We start from the raw sequence: 20231 nt of genomic DNA on the forward strand, positions 1-20231 counted from the left end.
CTCTCCTAAGAGGAGGGGGTGAACTACTACTGGATGGAAGTCCTAAAATGCAACATGTAACAGAGAGAGAGGAGCTGAGAAGCTCAAGACATCCTGGAAGCTGGACCGGGATGGCCAGAAGGAATGTGGGGGAAGTGACCTCACCCTCCCCGCTGCTGCTGCCAGACTGGTAGACCGAGACAGAGCACAGAAGCTCCGATGGAACGCTTGAGGCAAAGACTTTCAACTGAAAGCTGCCCTAGACGTTCTGACTCAGGGGCACTTAAATCCCCTGAGGAAAGGAACTGTCACGAAGACCTCTGCACCTTGTGATATGACGTGGTGAAGTGAGCCTTTGTCCCAGCTATCGCAGTCCACAGGCAAGACCTTCGCTTGGAGTCGAAGGACCAAGAGGGGTGAGAGGAGATCCCCCTTGTGTGTAATAAAGAGATACAGCTACAACTTCAACTATGACTGTTGCATTGAAGAAGAGAGACACTGCTGCCCTGAACATGGAAAGGATCTTTCCTTTTTCCCTTCTGGACTTTTTTTGGAGGGGGAAGAGAATTGATCCAATGTAAATACTGATTTATCATAGGAGAGATAGTTAAGATTGTGTATCTAATGTATTATAATATTTGTTTGTGCAGTGATTGTAGTATAATTCCCTTCCCCCCATATTGGATCTTGTTTTTTGCCTGGAAAACCCCTCTCACACTGGGGTGAGTTGTGGGAGGGAGGCTTGGACTCGGAAATTGGATTTCTGGGAGTCTCAAACCACCACACCGGGCAGGTGTGGCCAACATCGCCCAGCTAGAGGCCTTCAGTACCTCCCCCATTATGCAAGTGGCATCTCTTCTGTGCATGTGTGGGTACACTGGAATTTCCCTGTGCCTGCGTGTTACACCTCGGGGGGGGGTGTCTTTCCTAAATGAGTCTGGGGATTTACTTCATCCTCCTCCTCTTCATTTTCCCCTTCAAATGCCCTTGGAGGGCCGTCGACCAATAGTGAGGTACCAATTAATTCTAGTTTATACAAGATACTTCCTTCAAGGACGAAGTTCTCGTTTCTCAGTGTTTTTTTTCTCATAACTTGGCAGGAAAAGAATAGACTCTCACAAGTGGCTGGGCCAACCACAGACCAAAAGTAGCAACATCTAATTAAGCATGAATACAACCACTTGATCAGCACTTGTAAAGGTGTGCTCCCATCACATAAAAATATACCAATAGTGTAACGGCGAGGCCCTTGTATAACAAGGAATAATGATGCTCCTCATGGTGTGGACAAAGAGACTTTATTTCAAAATTCCTGCTCCTTATATCCCTGTTTACCATGTGACTTCTTCAGCCAATAGAGTTTTATGTGACCGCGCATGTTCTCTCGGGCCTACTGCCCTGGCACATCCCCCGTGCCTTCAGAGATGCTTCCCACATATCCCCTCTCTTAATTATCTAAAGAAGTCACAAAAACAGTGCAAAACAACAGTGTAAACAACAGTGCAAAACATTCAGAACATTGTAAACTGCCAAACTCGCAGTAACCCAGCACACTGTTTACTTGACTTCTTATACTTCTATTGTAAACCTTTTTAAAACTTCTTATAGTCCTATAGGGTAGTGCAACTTGGAGAATTACTTTATTAACTTAGGGTCTTAGCCCAATTGTGTGTAAACTATAACCTTTATTAACCTGAGGGTTTTTTTAATAACTGGGGATTTCAAACTTTATTTAAGAAACAGGGTAAGCATAGCAAAAACTCAGTTCTCTTAAAGTGACCTTGTAGTGTAGGTAATGTGGTTTTGTGAGGCGTTCTGTGTTTTTATATTTGTCCAGTTACACAATTCTTTTATTCATTCACACATCTCACTCACTGACGGTCGTCATCATTCACGCACACACATACACACACCGATATTTGTAGATTGCTTGTTACCACATTGGTCATTAATATAAACTGAAACATAACATAACTCTTTTTAAACTCCTGCGTTATCTGGTTCTTGCAGCTGTGATTGTGTATCTAAGTAGGGCTTTACATACCTGGAGGGGATCCACTTCAGTTCTTTTCCTGTTGCCACGCAAGCGTAACCTCTCCCCCAAGTCATAAGATCTAAAGGTCCTGTCCATTGTCCCGAGATCAAATCTTTTACCATGACTAGTGGCCTGGGAGAGGCAAACGCCTGAGATTTGTGCTACTTCTCATATCTACTTCTTTCAGCACTGTCACAATTTAAAAAATTGATAACATATGTGGCTTTCCACAAACGTTCTTGTTGACTATATAGCTGCTCCCCCCCTCTTTGTTTTACTAACATCTCTTTCAGTGTGCGGTGTGCTCTTTCTACAATTGCTTGTCCGGTAGGTGAGTGTGGGATTCCTGTGATATGTGAGATTCCCCATTCTGATAGGAAATTCCTTACCTTTTCAGAGACGTATGCCAGTCCGTTATCAGTCTTTATTTGTTTTGGGGTGCCAAGGGTAGTAAAACAACTTAACCAGTGTCTCACTACATCCTTGGCTTTCTCACCTGTGTGTGCTGTAGCAGTTATGTATTGTGAATGTGTGTCTACAGTTACATGTACATATTTTAAGGTGACAAATTCGGGGATGTGTGTGACATCTGTTTGTCAAATCTCATTTGACATTAACCCTCTGGGGTTAATGCCTTCCTGAGATGGCATGGGGGTGATTTTTTGACAATCTGGACAAGTTAATATGATGTCTCGAGCCTGATTGATTGTTATTTTGAAGCGTCTCTTTAAAGAGCGTGTGTCACAGTTTGAATGAGACTGGACTGTTTGCTAAAGAGGATGAGTTATAAGATAGACCAAACTCCTCTCTCTCTGCAATTGTAATGTCAAATTAAGGGGCTTTACTCGAGGAAAATGTGGAAAAAACAGAAGAAATAACAACCCTTTATTAAAAGATATATGTATGTTGGCAAAAACAGTAACAAGAAACAATAACAACAAGAAGTCTAAATGAATGTTCCCCTGTCCCTTAACACAGTCCCAATTGTGGCCTGCAGGGGGCGCTGTGGGATCGCTGGAGGATACAGGACCTGCAGTACCTGGTTGTGGTCGGCAGGGGGCGCTGCGGGATTGCTGGAAGGTGCAGGACCTGCAGTACCTGGTCGTGGTCGGCAGGGGGGGCGGTGGGATCACTGGAGGGTGCAGGGCCTGCAGTACCTGGTCGTGGTCGGCAGGGGGCGCTGTGGGATCGCTGGAGGGTGCAGGGCCTGCAGTACCTGGTCGTGGTCAGCAGGGGGCGCTGTGGGTTCCGGCAGTCACCCTGCGGGGAGAGGGGCTGGAGGGAGCGGTCCCGGACCGTGTGGGGAAGCCGAGGAGGAGATGGAGGGGGTCCTTGCCTCCGTAGGGGCGAAAAGGAAAACAGGCAGTACACTCCCACAGGAACTCACCGCTGTCCCAAGTGGTGGGGACTCACTGCAGTCTCAGATAATGGTATCTCAGCAAAGAAACTCCCCCTCCTCTCCCGCGGGCAAGCAAACTCTCCGTTGAGGCACAACAGCTCCCGGGAAGCGGGGTATCCGGGCAGGTTGAAGCCAGCAGGATGAGAAATCCAACTGACCAGGATAGGTAGCCAAAAAAAGCAAAACCAGTCCCCTGGTCCCCCTCCCTAGAAATGCCTGTGTGCACCCAGGGAACCAACAACTCCGCTTCTCCCTTGCCTCCCACTCAAGTCAGCACCCCGGCCCCGACCCCTCACCACCGTTAAGCGTCCATAAAGACAGATCAACCAGTTCCTTTGTAAGGCTAATCAATTCTCTTCCCCCTTCAACCAGTTCCTTTGTAAGGTTAATCAATTCTCTCCCCCCTGCAACCTCTGTTTTCTCTCACAGGGAAAGCAGGGGAAGGGAAAATTCCTCTCTCAAACTTATAACCCATAACAGCGTGCATTCTGATGAAAAAATGAATGGGACAATTTTACCTGTTCTAGGACCCTGGGTACTGTGTTAAACATTGCTGCCTTGTCAGCTTCCCGGTTCCCTTCAGCTATTGGCCCTGGCATGTCAGTGTGAGACCTGATGTGCATTATGTAAAAGTCAAACCTTCTGTGATTGACAAGAAACCAAATAGAACGCATTTCAAACAACAAATGAGGGTTAGAAACATCCCGAAGAAACGAACATTCCAGACGTGAAAGTAACCCTGCAGCATAACAAGAATCAGTGATAATATTATCCGGTTGTTCAGAAAACTTTTCCAAGGCAATACGAATGGTAGCTAGTTCCAAAACCTGCACAGAGCATTGGTTTATGGTCTGTACCTCCCGTTCCCATTGTCCTGTATCAGGATTTACCCAAGTCACTGCAACCTTCTGTGATCGCCCAGATGCATCTGTAAAAACTGTGAGGCCTTTTACCGACTCAGTTTTACATCTGGTTGTGACCTTTAAAGGTAAATTGCTGATTTCTGCCCAAAACCTGTGCTTAGGGAGATTGACTGAAATGTCACCATCAAAACCTGCTAAGGCAGCTTGGAACTCGGCGTCCTCAGCCAGCATCCAATCCAAATTGTCCTTCGTGGTTGGAATGTAGATGACAACTGGATCCCTCCAGTCCAGTTCCTGTAGTCGTCCTCTGCCTTTAATAACAAGCTTAGCAAACATTTCATTAATCATCCATACAGTTTTAGGTGGTGTGTGGGGCAGAAATAGCCATTCTAGAACCAACAGTGGGTTTTTCTCAGTCTGGTCCCACTGAAACAAGACTGCAAATGGCTGGTACCTGCTGGGAACTAAGGCCAGGCAGATTGGCAGTTCAGGATCTCTCCTCCTGCCCTGCCTATTTTCTATTGCCTTGGCACAAATGTCTAATGCCTGTTTGACCTCTGTTGTCAGAGTTCTGTTAGATGTTAGGTCAGAGTCCCCCTTTAGTAACACAAAGAGAGGGTGTAGTTCCTCTGTGGTTAAGCCCAGAATAGGTCTTAACCAATTAATAGCTCCCAGGAGTTTTTGCAACTCATGTAAGGTTAGGGTGTCTTTTACCTCGAGCTGCAGCGGTTGTGGGGAAATCTGTTGCTGCGTGATTCTCCATCCAAGATAAGTCCAGGGCTGCAATCGCTGGATTTTCTCTGGAGCAACCTGCAACCCTGCTTCTTGGACAGCATCAGTCAGAGCAGTAACAACAATTTGCAGTTCATTTTCTGTGACCATGCTAATTAAAAGGTCATCCGTGTAGTGGTAGATTATTGCAGAAGGAAAACACTTTCTGATGGGTTGAATAGCGTTTACCACAACTGTTTGACATATGGTAGGACTATTCCTCATCCCCTGAGGAAGGACAACCCAGTGATACCTTTGCATAGGCTGTGAGTTGTTCAGTGCCGGGATGGAAAATGCAAATCTTGGTGCATCCTCGGGGTGCAGAAAGATGGTAAAAAAACCCAGTCCTTTAAATCAATTATTGTTAGTGACCAATTTGCTGGAAGCATAGCAGGTGAGGGTAACCCTGGTTGCAATGCCCCCATCAGCTCAATGACTGAGTTGACTGCTCTGAGGTCCTGCAGCATCCTCCATTTACCAGTCTTTTTGGGGATGCAAAATACAGGAGTATTCCAGGGACTGTTTGTTGGCACAATGTGTCCTGCTTCTAATTGCTCCTTTACAAGCATTTTTAAATGTTCAAGTCGTTCCTTTTTCATGGGCCACTGATCTACCCAGACCGGCTAGTCACTCTTCCAGACTAGCTTAATCGGTGCTTGGAACCGCTGACCAATGGTCCTTATTGAAAAACCTGGCTGCTTGCAGGAGGTATTTGCATGACTGTGCCAAATTGTGAAAGTACGTCCCGTCCCCACAAAGAGCAAGGGATTGGAACTATGAATGGAGTTACCTTTGCTAATTGTCCCTCTGGTCCCAAGACAGTGAGTATTTGAGCACTCTGTCTGGGCCTTTGTGTGCCTCCCACCCCCTGAATGGTTGCAGTTGGGCAAACAGTAGGTCAGTTAAGTGGCCATTCAGAGTCCTTTATGATGGAAACACCGACTCCTGAATCCAAAAGGCTTGTAAATCTGAGCGCATTAACTTGACACGTCATTAACGGTTGTGTGGTTGTGATGGCTGTTGCCCAGTAAACCTGTGGGTGTCTCGTGTTGCAAAAGGCCCCTGAACCCTGCTCCCTCCCCCCCTCCCCTGCAGGCGACGCACTGTAGAAGGGGATTAATTGAGCAATCTTCTGTCCTTTTGGGATGAAGCAGGGGGGTGAAGGGGTCCATGCCATTATTAGAATCTCGCTATGAGAATCTGAATCTATTACTCCCAGCAGCACAAACAAACCCATTCTGGTGGTGGAGGACCTTCCAATCAGCAGTGCATGTACCCCTGGACCAAGGGGACCCCAGCGTCCAGTCGGGATTAACACTACCTCAGTGGAAGTTATGAAGACTCTGTCCCTGTTGGATAAGTCCAGCCCAGCGCTGGCTGGGGTGGTGGGGTACAGAGCGCTTGTTGGGATGTAGGGGTACAGATTGCTGGCTGAAGTGGGGGGGCACAAATCACCAACCTGTTCCCTTGTGTCGCATGTGTTTGCTGTATCGGGGCGTGCGACAGTGCCCCTCTCCTCCAGTTTTTTGGTACCCTCCTTGCTTTGGGTTGTTTTCGAGGTGCCACTACTAGAGGTTTCTGAGGGCAATCCCTTTGGAAGTGGTCGGGGGCCCCACAAATGTAGCAACCATTTCTGGGTCTGACCCCCTGCTGTGTCCTTAATTGAGCATTCAGTGCTACTGCCAGTAAATCAGTTTGATGTGTCAAAGAACCAACCCCTTGGCAGGCACGAACTAATTCTGAAATGCTACAAGTTTCCCTTTTAGGAAGGGTTTGCAGAACTCTTTTACAATCAATGTTAGCGTTTTCGAAAGCCAGTCACCTGCTGAGAATTTCTCTGGCTTCCTCATTCTCAATCTGCCTATCTAGGGCAGATTGCAGTCGATCTAGGAATTGTGTGTAAGGTTCTGTTGGGCCCTGCATTACCTTTGTGAATGACAGGTTTGTGTCTTTGTCTGATGTGGGTAATTTTCTCATTGCCCGCATTGCATGTTTTGCTATGACTTCATATATTTCTCTATTGTACCCGGTTTGTGCATCTATGAAACGGTAGTTACCCTCCCCTGTGAGCTGGTGTGTCGTTACCCCTGTTTGTGGGTCATTAGCATAAGCAGAACAGATTTCTCTGAAATCGTTCAACCATACATTATACTGTGTGTTAGTGAGGCTTATTTTCAACAGGGTTCTCCAATCATGTGGCATGAAAATGTATGTGGAGCTCAGTGTTTCTAAAAATGCAAGTGTGTTAGGGGAAGATACACCAGTTTCTCTCATCAACTGTCTCAGTTCTTTGGTTAGTTCATGTGGCAATGGCTGGAACCTGCGGCTTTGACGTGGCCCGATAATTACTGGACATACTTGTATAACTTGTAAATCCCCAATTCGCAATGCCTCCTCTCTGCACAAAGTCCATCTATCAATCGAACCCTCTCCGTATGTTGCTTCCTCCCCTCCCGGTAAAGTTATCCCGAAATCCCCCTCCTCCTCCTCCCCCCATTCCTCCCATCCCTCCCCCCCTGCAGCTTCGGCGAAAGCAGCTGCCTGTGGGTGGGTGGTGGTGGGTGGCGGGGGGCACGACGCGGGGAGGGGAAAGGACGGGTTGTTGTCCGTTCTGCGTGGTGGGTGAGATGGTGGTGCCCGCCCCTGGGTGCGTGTTCGGCGTTCATCCGCGGTATGGGTTGGCAAGTAAGCTGGGCTAGCCCCCCCATCGCCATTACGGGACCCTCTGCGGTTGTCCCACAGACTGGGACCTCGCATCTGGGGTTCCACTCCTTCCGGCCGACCCGTGTCCCTTGGGCTCCCGGTTCCCTTCCCCGAAGTGGAATTGTGAACGGCTCCACCCCCTCCTCCCGCCAAGCTTTGTGTGTTTAAACTGCGGCGCGTAAGAGTTGGGTTGCTGCTCGCAGTGTGAGTGGGGGTGTGTGTGTTTGTCGTTCTTTGGTGGGCTCTGCTTAATGCAGTCATTATAGCTTGCCAGGTTGGGTAAGCATTGTTTGCTTGGGAGTCTCCTCCCTGAGCCTTGAGTTTGATGAGGTTCCCTATTTTGTCCCAGATGTGAATGTTGAGGGCTTCAACCAGAGGCAGTTCTGGTACAGCTGCTTTAATGAACCGTACCAACTCTGTTAATTCAGCCCTTGTAACCTGTATGTAGTACGGCTTCAGCAGTGTAGCTAATGCGTCTGTGTCTTGTGAGAGCTCAGTGGGGAAAAAGTTTCCCATTTTACCTTTGAGTCTCGGCGTTGCTAGCGTGAGCTGCTGAAGAGGGTCTGTCTCTTTGCTGGTCTGTCCCGGTCCTCTGTCGGCTGGGTCTGCGATGCTAGGGTGCGGTGTCCTGGTGTTGGCAGTTGGTGTCCCGGTGCAGGCTGCGAGCGGCGGCGCAGGGCAACGGCAGGCACAGGGCAACTGTAGCGACAGGGGCGGGGCTGGCTGCAAAAGTGGCAGGCTTGGGGCTGCAGGCGATCAGCGTGTGCGCAGGCTGCAAAAGCGGTAAACGGCAGCGGCGTCGGCGTCTCAGTCACGCGGCGGCGGCTGGGCGCAAGTCCGACTCCGTCTCCGGCGAACACGGCGCTCACAGCGGCGGCGGTTCCGGGGCTCCCGCAGTTCACTGGGCGGTGCGGGGGTCGGGGTACGTTGTATCAGGAAGGCGTGGCGCGGCGCCTTCGGTAAAGTCCACGTGGTTTGAATGCGGCACAGGGGCTTTTTTTCCAGCAGTGCTTTTTAAGCACTCCGCTGGGTCAGTCAGCGGCGGCGAGCAGGAGGGGAGTCGCGGCAGTTTCCACTAGACAGAAAAACTGGAACGGGGCTCCACGGGGGTCAGCGGTGGCTGGGGGTGTTAAGAGGCTGCAGCTGCAAGTTGCTTCTCGCACATGGTCTGGTCGGAGCTCTCAGCAGCAGCAAGCCGCTTTTACCAGGTGACCGACGCACGGGGACCAACAGGTTTTTCCCTGACGATCTTAAGGTGCTCCGCAGCCCGGGTCTCCGAACTGCAGGCATGCTCTCGCCCAGGGAGTAGTCTTAGGCGTGCGGAATGCCTCCCAGTTGGACTCACCGCTTTTGATGTTGTGTGGACCCTCTCCGCTCTATCCGGTTGCTACTTTGACCTCTCGGTTTCTTCTTTAACTTCTTTCTTCTCTTCTCCTATCGTGCACTTTCCTAATATTTTGGAGCTCCTAAACTAACTGTCCGTTTCTTAGATGCCACTAAGACAACAGTTTTACTGACGTCAAAGTTTTTTGCGGTAAAGGCTCCCGTCTCCGAGAATTGAGATGATCCCGTAGCCACCGGCTGATTTCCTGATTCCGGATAAATATCTGGCTTAATATAAACTAAAAGAGTCCAGGGTAAATAATTGGTTTAATATAAGCTAAAATGTCCGTATTCGGTGCGCCATGTGTAACGGCGAGGCCCTTGTATAACAAGGAATAATGATGCTCCTCGTGGTGGTGTGGACAAAGAGGCTTTATTTCAAAATTCCCGCTCCTTATATCCCTGTTTACCATGTGACTTCTTCAGCCAATAGAGTTATATGTGACCGCGCATGTTCTCTCGGGCCTACTGCCCTGACACATCCCCCGTGCCTTCAGAGACGCTTCCCACACAATAGCAGAGAGAACAGAGTGCAATAAAGAAGTATGGATTTAAACATTTGGGTTTTGTTTCTTAGATTTGTCAGGAGAGATGTGAATCTTAGAAAAAAACACAAACCAATGAAACAAAATAATCAAACCCAACGACCAGAAATCATTGGATTGGACATCTCTTTACTATGCCAGCTGGGGATTCATGGAGATTCATGGGGGTAGAATCGCCATACATGAATCAAAAAATCAGCACAAATTTTGGAATATAAATACAGTGATACCTGAAAGACTCCCCCTTCACACCCAACCCCTGATTATGTCATGATTTTGGGATCAAATATCATCTTGGAGTTCATTCATGGAGCAAGATTGCCATCTAGCATCCATTTCTTCCAGGGTAGGCAGTCATTTTCACAGTCTTCTTGCTTGGCAGGTCTCCTAGCACCTATGATTGATCCGGTTGACCTCTAACCCCTAAACTAATTGTTCTAGGACCAACTAAGACACATATATTCATCATTGGTTAAAGATAACTAGAATTTCCCATTAACTTAAACAATCTTCAATTGAATTTACTTCTTAACAGAACAATCTCTTATTGATCAACTTTTCTGAGGCATGTAAGCTAATTTCTTGCGGGTGGGAATACGGTACACTCTCTTTTAGTTCCCATGTTTCATCTACATTCTACGTCCTGAAACTAATTGTAGTCCTAAAAGACAAGACAACTACTATGCCAAGAAAGCAAATCCCTTAGTTGATTAGTGAGCAAGTTTGAGCTGGTTTCCTGCCAAAATCTCCAATGCTCAGCAAAAGCCTTCCCCTTTTCGGGAAAGAAAGGAAAGGGGAAAAAAAATTATAGAAACTGAAAGAAACCGAAACCAACTGAGTTATACCAAAATATATGTGTATTTTTATATATATACAGGTATATACAGTAAGGATATTATGTACAACTCCCAAGAAAGGGGAGACGGGAGGGGAAGGGAAAATGGAAAAAAAGGGCAAAAAGGAACAAAAACAAAACAGGTATGCACGATTGAGAAAACCCAGTAACTAACAAAATCATCATCATGACTAGGCTTCACGAAGGAAGATTTGGGAAGGCACTATCCACATTTGCTACAGGCACGCTGGTGGCTTATGAGGCCAATACGTGACAGACATATCCGATTGCAAAAGGCACAGCAGAAAGACTCCTTAGATGGTGTATTCTGCAAGACACGGTTCTTTCTGCGTTGCCTTTTTTCCTCGAGAGTGATCCTGCGTGTGTTCTCGAAGGAGACAGCTGCGTTATAGATGGCATGTCTCCAGGTCTCCCGATTTGAGGCCAGAGTAGACCAGTTATGGTGATCAATATGGCCAAGACTGAGATGTTGTTTCAGGGAGTCCTTATATCTTTTCTTCGGGGCTCCTCTCATGCGGCAGCCGGTGGCAAGTTCACCATAGAGCAGGATCTTAGGGAGGCGGTGGTCCTTCATCCTGGAGACGTGCCCTGCCCATCGCAACTGCGTTCTCAGTAACATGGCCTCAATACATGTGACAGCCACTTGCTCTAGTACAGATGTATTGGTCACATAATCTGACCAGCGGATGTTAAGGACTGTACGGAGGCAGCGTTGATGGAAACGTTCTAGGAGACGCAGGTGGTGGCGGTAGATGACCCATGATTCGGAACCATATAAGAGAGTAGACAACACTATGGCTTTGTAAACACTGATCTTGGTGCTTTTCTCCAAGTGTTTATTATGCCATACTCTTTTGTGGAGTTTTCCAAAAGCACTATATGCCTTAGTTAACCTGTTGGCTATCTCTCCGTCGATCTTACCATCTGAGGAGATGAGGCTACCTAGGTAATTAAACTGTTGGACTGGTTTGAGCTCTGATTGGCCAATGGTGATGTGGGGATGATGGGGGACTTCCTGAGGTGCAGGTTGATGGAGGACCTCTGTCTTCTTTAAGCTGACTTCCAACCCAAAGAGCTCAGCAGCATCTGCAAAGCAGGATGTTTAACGCTGCAGGGCTGCTTCTGTGTGGGCAACAAGGGCGGCGTCATCAGCATAAAGCAGCTCCCGGACAAGATGGTTTAAGGTCTTGGTGTGGGCCTTCAGTCGCCTTAGATTGAATAGACTTCCATCAGTACGGTATCGAATGTAGATACCGTCATGATCATCGAGGTCTGCTGTGGTCCTTTGGAGCATCATGCTAAAGAAGACGGTGAATAGGGTTGGAGCGAGAACGCAGCCTTGTTTCACACCATTCTTAATTAAAAAGGGTTCAGAAAGTGTGTTACCATATCTGACTTGGCCGTGCTGATCCTCATGGAGTGAGATGATCATTTTAAGGAACTTGGGGGGACAACCTAAACGTTCCAAAATCTGCCACAGACCTTTCCTGCTCACAGTATCAAAAGCCTTGGTGAGGTCGACAAAGGTTACATAGAGACCTTTGTTCTGTTCCCTACACTTCTCTTGCAGTTGGCTGAGGACAAATACCATGTCTGTGGTGCTCCTGTTGGCTCTGAAACCACACTGACTTTCAGGTAGAATTCCTTCTGCTATAGTGGGTATTAGTCTGTTCAAGAGTATTCTTGCCAGGATTTTGCCAGCAATGGAGAGCAGAGTAATACCACGATAGTTTGAGCAATTTGATTTAATACCTTTCTTCTTATACATAGTGATGATAACTGCATCACGAAGGTGTGATGGTAGTTCACCTAGTTCCCAACAGCGCACCACAAACTCGTGAAATTTGGTGTGGAGTGCAAGGCCCCCATGTTTCCAGACTTCAGGTGGAATTCCATCAACCCCAGCTGCCTTGCCGATTTTCACCTGCTGTATGGCCTTGAGGGTTTCTCCTAAAGTGGGGGCAGTATCCAATTCATACTTTACTGGTTGTTGTGTGATGGACTGAATTGCTGAATCTTGGACTACACGGTTGGTACTGAAAAGAGTCTGAAAGTGCTCAGACCATCAATTCAGAATGGAGGTTTTATCTGTTAGAAGGGTTTGACCATCAGCGCTGAAACTAACAAAAATAAAGAACTATTAAAATCTCACCACTTCCCTTGAGAAAAGCAGGACGGTTGGATGCGACCCAGCACTCCCCCCTCACGCGTGGTAGACAACAACAGTCACTGTAGGTCTCAGCTCCCGATAAGCAAGTCTGAGACAGGGACCTACCGCTCCCAAACCTCACTGGAGGAGAAGAGAGCGAGGTCTCTCCAGTTGGCTTTATTTATACCTCAGGTTACGTAAAGGAATAACATGGAATACTTCCTTGGTCACTTCCCTAGTTCCTTCCTGGTTACAAGCTGGTCTCCAGGAAGGTCTAGGGTGAAAACTATCACAATTAGGACACAATTGTCATCTAAGTTAAAACTTCTGATTTCTTGAGTCATTTAGAAAGGAGACCCTCTCTCATTTCACCAATAACAAAAAAAACCAAAACAACAATCCAAGTAAAAGAAGTTTTTGCCCTTCACTGAGATCTTTGTGTCCCAGCACTGTATTTAATTATGAAGGACTAAAAGTGTAGTGCGGGCTGAAGGTTGTATTCCCAGGTGTTGCTGCTGGATGTTTGCTTTGTGTTTGTTCTGATTAGCCAGGCTGAAAGGAAGCATAGGAGAGTTGCTGGTTTTTGCAGCTAATGAATTTTGCTTCCACTTTATATGTGCACTAAGGAATTGCCTTTGGTGTCAAGATTGCAGTTCTCCTATGCCTCCCTGTTTCCCATCATTCTCTTCAGACATCTCTTTTTTTAAAGTGAGAATGGAAACTCAAAGAAAAAAGTGACAAGCATTCTTCTTTTCCTTTTAGGTTCAGTAAAACTCACCTTTAAATCTCATTGAGTGACCATCACAGAGCAGTTAAAAATGTCTGCTCTGTGATGGGTGGGCTTTACTGTTGAAACCCTTGTATTTCAACTGTGTGAAAGTTGTGGAAAAATGCTCATGGGATAGACAGATTTTTTTTTTTCTGTTTTTAAGGTAGAGAATAAGGTAATGGTTTGAAAGAATGATTTAGTTATGGCAAATCTTCTTAGTGTCCATTGTAAGTAGAGAAGTAGAGACATATGGGAGCACTCGCAAAATTCATCATGGCTGGGCTTTGCGAACGAAGATTAGGGAAAGGTCTCTACCCACGTTTGTCACAAGCGCGCTGGTGGTTAAAAAGGTCAATACGAGACAGGCATGTCCGGTTGCAAAAGGCACAGCAGAAAGACTCTTAGGTGGTAAATTCTGCAAGGCACGATTCTTTCTGCGTTGTCTTTTCTCCTTGAGAGCGATCCTGCATGCGTTCTCAAAGGCATCAGCAGCATTATAGATGGTGTGTCTCCAGACCTTCCAGTTGGAGGCCAGAGTAGACCAATTATGTTGATCAGTGTGGCCAGGGTTGAGATGTTGTTTCAAGGAGTCCTTGTATCTTCTCCTCGGGGCTCCTCTCATGCAGTAGTCGGTGGCGAGTTCATCATAAAGCAAGATCTTAGGGAGGTGGTGGTCCTTCATCCTTGAGACGTGTCCTGCCCAACGCAGTTGTGATCTCAGCAACATGGCTTCAATACTTGTGACTGCTGCTTGTTCTAGAACAGATGTATTGGTTACATAATCTGACCAGCGGATGTTAAGGATTGTACAGAGGCAGCGTTGATGGAAACATTCTAGGAGTCGCAGGTTGTGGTGGTAGATGACCCATGATTCAGATCCATATAAGAGAGTAGACAGCACTATGGTTTTGTAAACACTGATCTTTGTACTTTTCTTCAAGTGTTTATTTCACCAAACTCTTTTATGAAGCTTTCCGAAAGCACTATATGCCTTTGATAACCTGTTGTCTATCTCTCTGTCAATCTTACCGTCCGAGGAGATGAGGCTACCTAGGCTTTGTAGTGGGTGCTTTTGTAGACTGGGTCTTTGTGCTGCGTGTTTTGGTGAAATACTTCTGCCTTGGTTATATGTTGTCCATGTAAAACCTTTTGCCAAAACACCTACTTTCTCACTAAATTAAAGAAGTCTCTTGGGGAAAAGTGTGTAGTTTTTTCTCCGGATGCAAATTCAAGGTATCAAAGAACCAAAGGCTTTGCAAGAGTTTGTGTGGGCAAAATCTCTTGGAGACTTAAATAAAAGTAAGTCACCTAGCCAAGTGTGTGGTTTCAGGACTGGGGTGTAACAAGAGGTCTGTAGTTTCCAGGGTCCTCCTTCTTGCCATTCTTGAAAATCGGGACAATGTTTGCCATCTTCCAGTCATCTGGCACCTCTCCAGATTCCCAAGGCCACTCAAAAATCATCAGCAGAGGTTGTGCGATGACATCAGACAGCCCTTTGAGGATTTTGTGATGAATCCCACTAGGCCCCATAGACTTATAGGGATCCAGCTGGAGCAGCAGATCCCGCACGATTTCAGGGTCGACTGGGAGCTGATCATTCTCACAGTCATGGTCCCTCATCCATCATGAGGGACCCCTTGGTCCATCATCCATGTTGAAGACAGAGGCAAAGAAAGCATTAAATGCCTCTGCCTTGTCTCTGTCCCTGTTTGTGAGGTGACCATCCTCATCCTGAAATGGGCCAATGATATTTCTATACGGTCTATTGCCATTAATGTATTTGAAAAAAACTCTTTTTATTGTTCCCCACATTTCTGGCAACTTCAACTCCAGTTGAACTTTGGTTGCATGAATTTTCTCCCTAGAGCAGCAAGCAGCATCCCTGAATTCTTCCCGTGTCACTTGACCTTGCTTCCATACATCTTCTTTTTTTGCCTTATTTCCAAGAAAAGATTCGTGTTCAGCCAAGTTGGCTTTCTGCTCCACCTGCTTGACTTCCTACATTTGGGAATTGCCTGCTCCTGTGCCCTTAGGAGGTGATGTTTAAAAAGTGACCAGCACTGATGGACCCAGCACCTTTTCCCAGGGGACCTTTCTTACTAATTCCCTGAGCAACCTGAAGTCTACTCTCCTCATGTCCAGAGTTGAGGTTTTGCTGGCACTTTTCCTCCTGTCAATAGAGATTTTAAACTCGATCACTTCATGATCACTGTGGCCAGGACAGCCGTTAATCTCCACTTCGCTCATAAGATCCACTCTGTTGATAAGCAGCAGATCAAGAGGGCATCTTTCCAAGTTGACTCCCTTAGGACCTGTTCCATGAAGTTGTCATCCAGGTTTTTTAGGAATCTTCTGGCCTGGGAACCTTTATAGCCACATTCTCTTCTTTTTTTTTTTCAACTAGTGTACTGAGGGAACCCACTTCAGAAACTCTCATTTAGTTCTTATTGGAATGAAAGCTCAGAAGTCTTTCACTTGCATTGAGTTCCAATGCTATAGCTGCAAGACAGATCTACTCAGGCAGTAGCAGGTGAGCCAGCATGTGTGAAGTGATGTTATCGTTTACCTTGGCTGAATGCCTGGTGTCCACTGAGACTCCGCCCAACCCCTCCCAGAGGGAAAAGAAGGAGGGAAGGAGTAAAGAAAAAAACTGGCAAAACCAAGACTCCCGAGAAAGGCAGTTTTATATTTACACAGAGAAGAAAAAGAGAACTATAAGCACTATACACACAGGGAAAACTGACAATAAAGACTACTTCCCCATGAAAGATGTTTTCCTCCTCCGAAGAACAGCTGTCTATCCCACCCAACTATCCTGGAAGAGAAGGGCAGAGTTGCTTCCTTCTCGCCTCTTTATATCTGAGCTGACATAACATGGTATGGAATAGCTCATTGCTAAAATATAAATCAGGTGACCTATCCTAGTTTCATTTCCCTCCCAGGGAGGGTTACAAACCCACTACACTTGAAGAACATTTTGCTGGTTAGAAAAAGCTACGGAGGGAAAAAAAACAAACCAAGCCTCACCTTCTCTTTGCTCTTATCTCTTGCTAGACAGTGAACATCCTTTTCCCAGGATTTTTGCTCTGCAGTGCTGACTTTGATGCCTGCTTTACTAAAGTTTGGCAGCTCATTCTTGTGACCTATTGGATAAGCCTTCTGCTCAGAGGACCTTCCCCTGCTCCTGGGGCGGCACAGCTGCTCTGCTCAGTGAGGATTTCCCTTCAAGAGCTTACAGTGATAAGGGCTTTCCTGGTCTGTCGTGTTGAGAAAGGAGTCAAGCAACAGGTTTCCTAGACAAAAGGCAAACTCGACCTACTATTTACATAGTTACTTAAACATGATTTAACCTAAATAATGCACACTGTGACTTGGCCAGGAGAGAGAGGGAAGGGGAGGAGAGGGGCTTGTTTCTAATGAGCTGGGAGACAGCACAATTAGTTACATATGAAGGACAGATAACAGACAGCAAACTGTCTACAGTAGAGAGAAACAAAATACCAATGTGAACAATTAAAGAGTCCATGTGACAGAAGGGTCAGTGATTTCTCATGCAGAGAGCAACTGGGCATGGCCCCTGGAGAGTCACAATGAATGCTCAGTTGAACCCTTGAGTGCATCCACTTTTAGCATGGATAATACTCGCTTGTGTTTCAAGCCTGAGTGATGAATGATGCCTGGGCAGGGCTCTTACAGTCATTGTGGAAGCAAAGGGAGAGAAATTGTGTTTGGTGCATCACAGGTTAGCTGCACCAAGTCCTGCCTTGGTCCAGCCCTCCAGCATCCCTTGCTTGCTCTTTGATGTGAGTGGGAGGCTCTGGTGACACTTGGGAGAAGGAAATTCCAGGCCAATGTGACCAAAAGCAGTTGGCTGGCCTTTCACACTGGCATCTTTGTTCCAAGGGGAGATTTAGTCTTGTACATCCCCTCTGCCCTAAGCCTTCTGCCTCCCCCTTCCCCAAATGCTCCTTCTAAAGCTAATAATGTACTGAGAAGGTTTCAATCAACATAATTTCCTTTTTAGAAATACGTGGTTAGTTAAGGAGTCAGGGAGAAGGGGAAGAAAGATGTAAAAAGAAGCAGTTCCTTTAGCCAAAAAGCAGCACAAGGGTTAGCAGAGTTTACGTTTCCTTCTATATGCTCATGTGATACAACTAGGAGACCAACTTACAAAATGTTTTCTGGAGAATGTCATAGCTGCAGTAGAGGAAGGTTTTGGCAGGAATATATCCTATTCATGACCAGCAAGTTGTGTTGCGTTTGGGTCCTCAGAGTCTTATGTGCTCCTTAAAGATACTCAAAAGGCAGTCAAGAGCTTTTTTAATAGTCAATATGGTCTTGGTTAAAACTTCAGTGTTCATCAAGAGATCCGAAACTTGTTAAGTAAAGGGAAAGAGAGCTTACCTTGCTTTGTGGATTGTTTTCAAGTGAGGCCTGATGAGGTCTACCAGGATTCTGCTGACCTTGCTTTACAGTTGGCTGTGGAAAGTGGGTGACAGGATTGGGGCAATACTGCTCCCAGAGCAAAGCAAGGAATTACTCTTTTCCAGCTTATGGCCATGAAGCGGTTAGTGTGTTGGTTGCTCAGCACTGCAGATTTGTGCCTTGATTTAGGAGCCCTGGGATGGGAGTAGGCAGCAGAGTCATCACATTACAGTGGGGAAACTGAGGAACTAACATGCAGTGTGTCCAAAGAAGGGCAACGAAGCTGGTGAAGGGTCTAGAGTGCAAGTCTTATGAGGAGCAGCTGAGGGAGCTGGGATTGTTTAGTCTGGAGAAAAGGAGGCTCAGGGGAGACCCTATTGCTCTCTACAACTACCTGAAAGGAGGTTGTAACCAGGTGGGGATTGGTGTCTTCTCCCAGGTAGCAAGTGACAGGACAAGAGGAAATGGCCTCAAGTTGCGCCAGGGAAGGTTTAGATTGGATATTAGGGAAAATTTTTTCTCTGAAAGGGTGGTCAAGCACTGGAACAGGCTGCCCAGGGAAGTGGTGGAATCCCTGAAGGTATCTAAAAGACATGTATATGTGGCACTTGAGGGCATGGTTTAGTAGTTAGCGCTGCATTAACAGTTGGATCTTAGAGGTCTTTTCTAACTTAAGCAATTCTATGATTCTGTACCTCCCTCTGCATAATGTTCTGTCTCAGCATGAACTGAAAGTAAAGCCCGCAGCTCATTCAGTCATCAAACCATCCTCCTGCCTTTAAATCATGGGTCTCTTTTGACCTTCCCATACCCTCAGTCTCTGCCTGGGTTGCACAAGTGAGAACAAAGTGAGACTTGTTTGCCTCATCCAAAGAACTCACTCAATCAGGTGATTGTCTTGCCTCCTTTTTCAGTCCCAAAACAAAGTGTTGAAAGTGTTGTCCTGAGATGTAAAACATCCCATATATTCCCTTGGGACTGGATTTTTGCTTTCTGAGTGCAAGTGCCACTGAAAGGAAAAGAGGTCAAAATTGCAGGATACAGGGAATAATTCCTAGGTGCTGAAATTAGGAGAAAGATGTGAGCACTTGTTCTCTGTGCTCCTCATGGGGCAGGGAGCAAGGGAGCTTTACTGGTTCTAGTTGCAGTCTCTGAAGAGACTGTCTCCTTCATTTGCAACTCTGCTAGAAAAAAAACTGAACAAGACGATGATCACTCAATCAAAATCAGTTAAAAACTCATCATTGTTTATTTGGTTTTGGGATATCGAGAGATCAGTGTATCTGAGACCAACACAAAAGCATGCCTTGCAGCAAGGACCATGGTTATCAGCTGTGAACCCCTGTTCACCTTCAAAAGGGAAATTTCTTCCTTCTGTATTCAGCAAAGAAGGTTTGGTTTTATTTAATCATGAATATTTTCAGCACATGTGCTGCATCATATTTGCATGAAGGTTTGGGGTCTAAATTCCAAAGGGATTTGGACCTCAAAACCCAGTGGTATCCAACATGCAAGCCAAGGAATTGGAAACAGGAATTTCGTGCTTAAAATGAAAATATCAAGTCATTAAACTTCCTCTGTTTTGATCTCCTTTCCTGCGAATAAGGATTATGACAGCACATGCCATCCTCTATGATAAAGGAGGTAGTTCCTAAGGTTTACAAAGCATTTTGAACCCCAAAGTGTTATCCGAGTGTTGTTTCATTATATTTGGTCTGCTCTGGTTTTTAGTCAAAATGAGAGAAATACAAAAAGATCTTGAGTCAGTGATGCTTCTGGGTTTTGTTTAAATTTGAAGCCCTGAAAATGAAAGGGGATAGGGTGGTGTTGAGACAGGAAATATAAACTGAAACTAAAAATAATTGAAGAAACCCAAGAGAAATGGAAGGTGTACCTTCAGCTGTAACAGTGTGAAGGCTGAGCTCACCCCAGAGTGGGAAATTGTATTTTTCACATAATAAAAATAGACAAGTTTCCCTCAAGGGACTGATGAGTCTGGACACCTCAAAAGTTTGTTTCTAGAAAGGTAATCATACAATCCACCTCTTCTAGTAGAACTTTTTTTTTTGTAGGGAGAACCAGACCACTTTTGATATCAGTTTTCAGGGGAAACTGAGGCTCACAGCTGTAACCTGAGTTGTCACAGGTTATTCATACATGGCATCGCTGTTCCAAAAAGCTTAAATTTCACAATTTCCAGGCTAATGCTTTATCCTCCAGGCCATGTTGCTCCAGAGTCATCTACTCAGTTGCTCAGGATTTTATACTGAGAAGAACCAGATTCTGACCACAAGTTTAGAAATTTACCCCATCCACCAAGCAAATTTATTTATTTTTTTCCTCCCTGCATATGG

The 20231-nt window shown here is 46.1% G+C and overlaps 1 protein-coding gene across 1 annotated transcript in view; it reads left to right on the forward strand.

Annotated features, from left to right (window-relative positions):
* LOC113957790 (SET-binding protein-like) overlaps positions 1–20231 on the forward strand; it is a 515694-nt gene that overhangs the window by 63344 nt on the left and 432119 nt on the right. Inside the window, exon 2 of the mRNA XM_027665561.1 lies at positions 11913–11936. Within this exon, the coding sequence (XP_027521362.1) occupies positions 11913–11936 (24 nt within the window). The remainder of the gene's footprint in view (positions 1–11912; positions 11937–20231) is intronic.

The sequence above is a fragment of the Corapipo altera genome, unplaced genomic scaffold, assembly GCF_003945725.1.
Source record: "Corapipo altera isolate COAL_440 unplaced genomic scaffold, ASM394572v1 61148, whole genome shotgun sequence".
NCBI lineage: Eukaryota > Metazoa > Chordata > Aves > Passeriformes > Pipridae > Corapipo > Corapipo altera.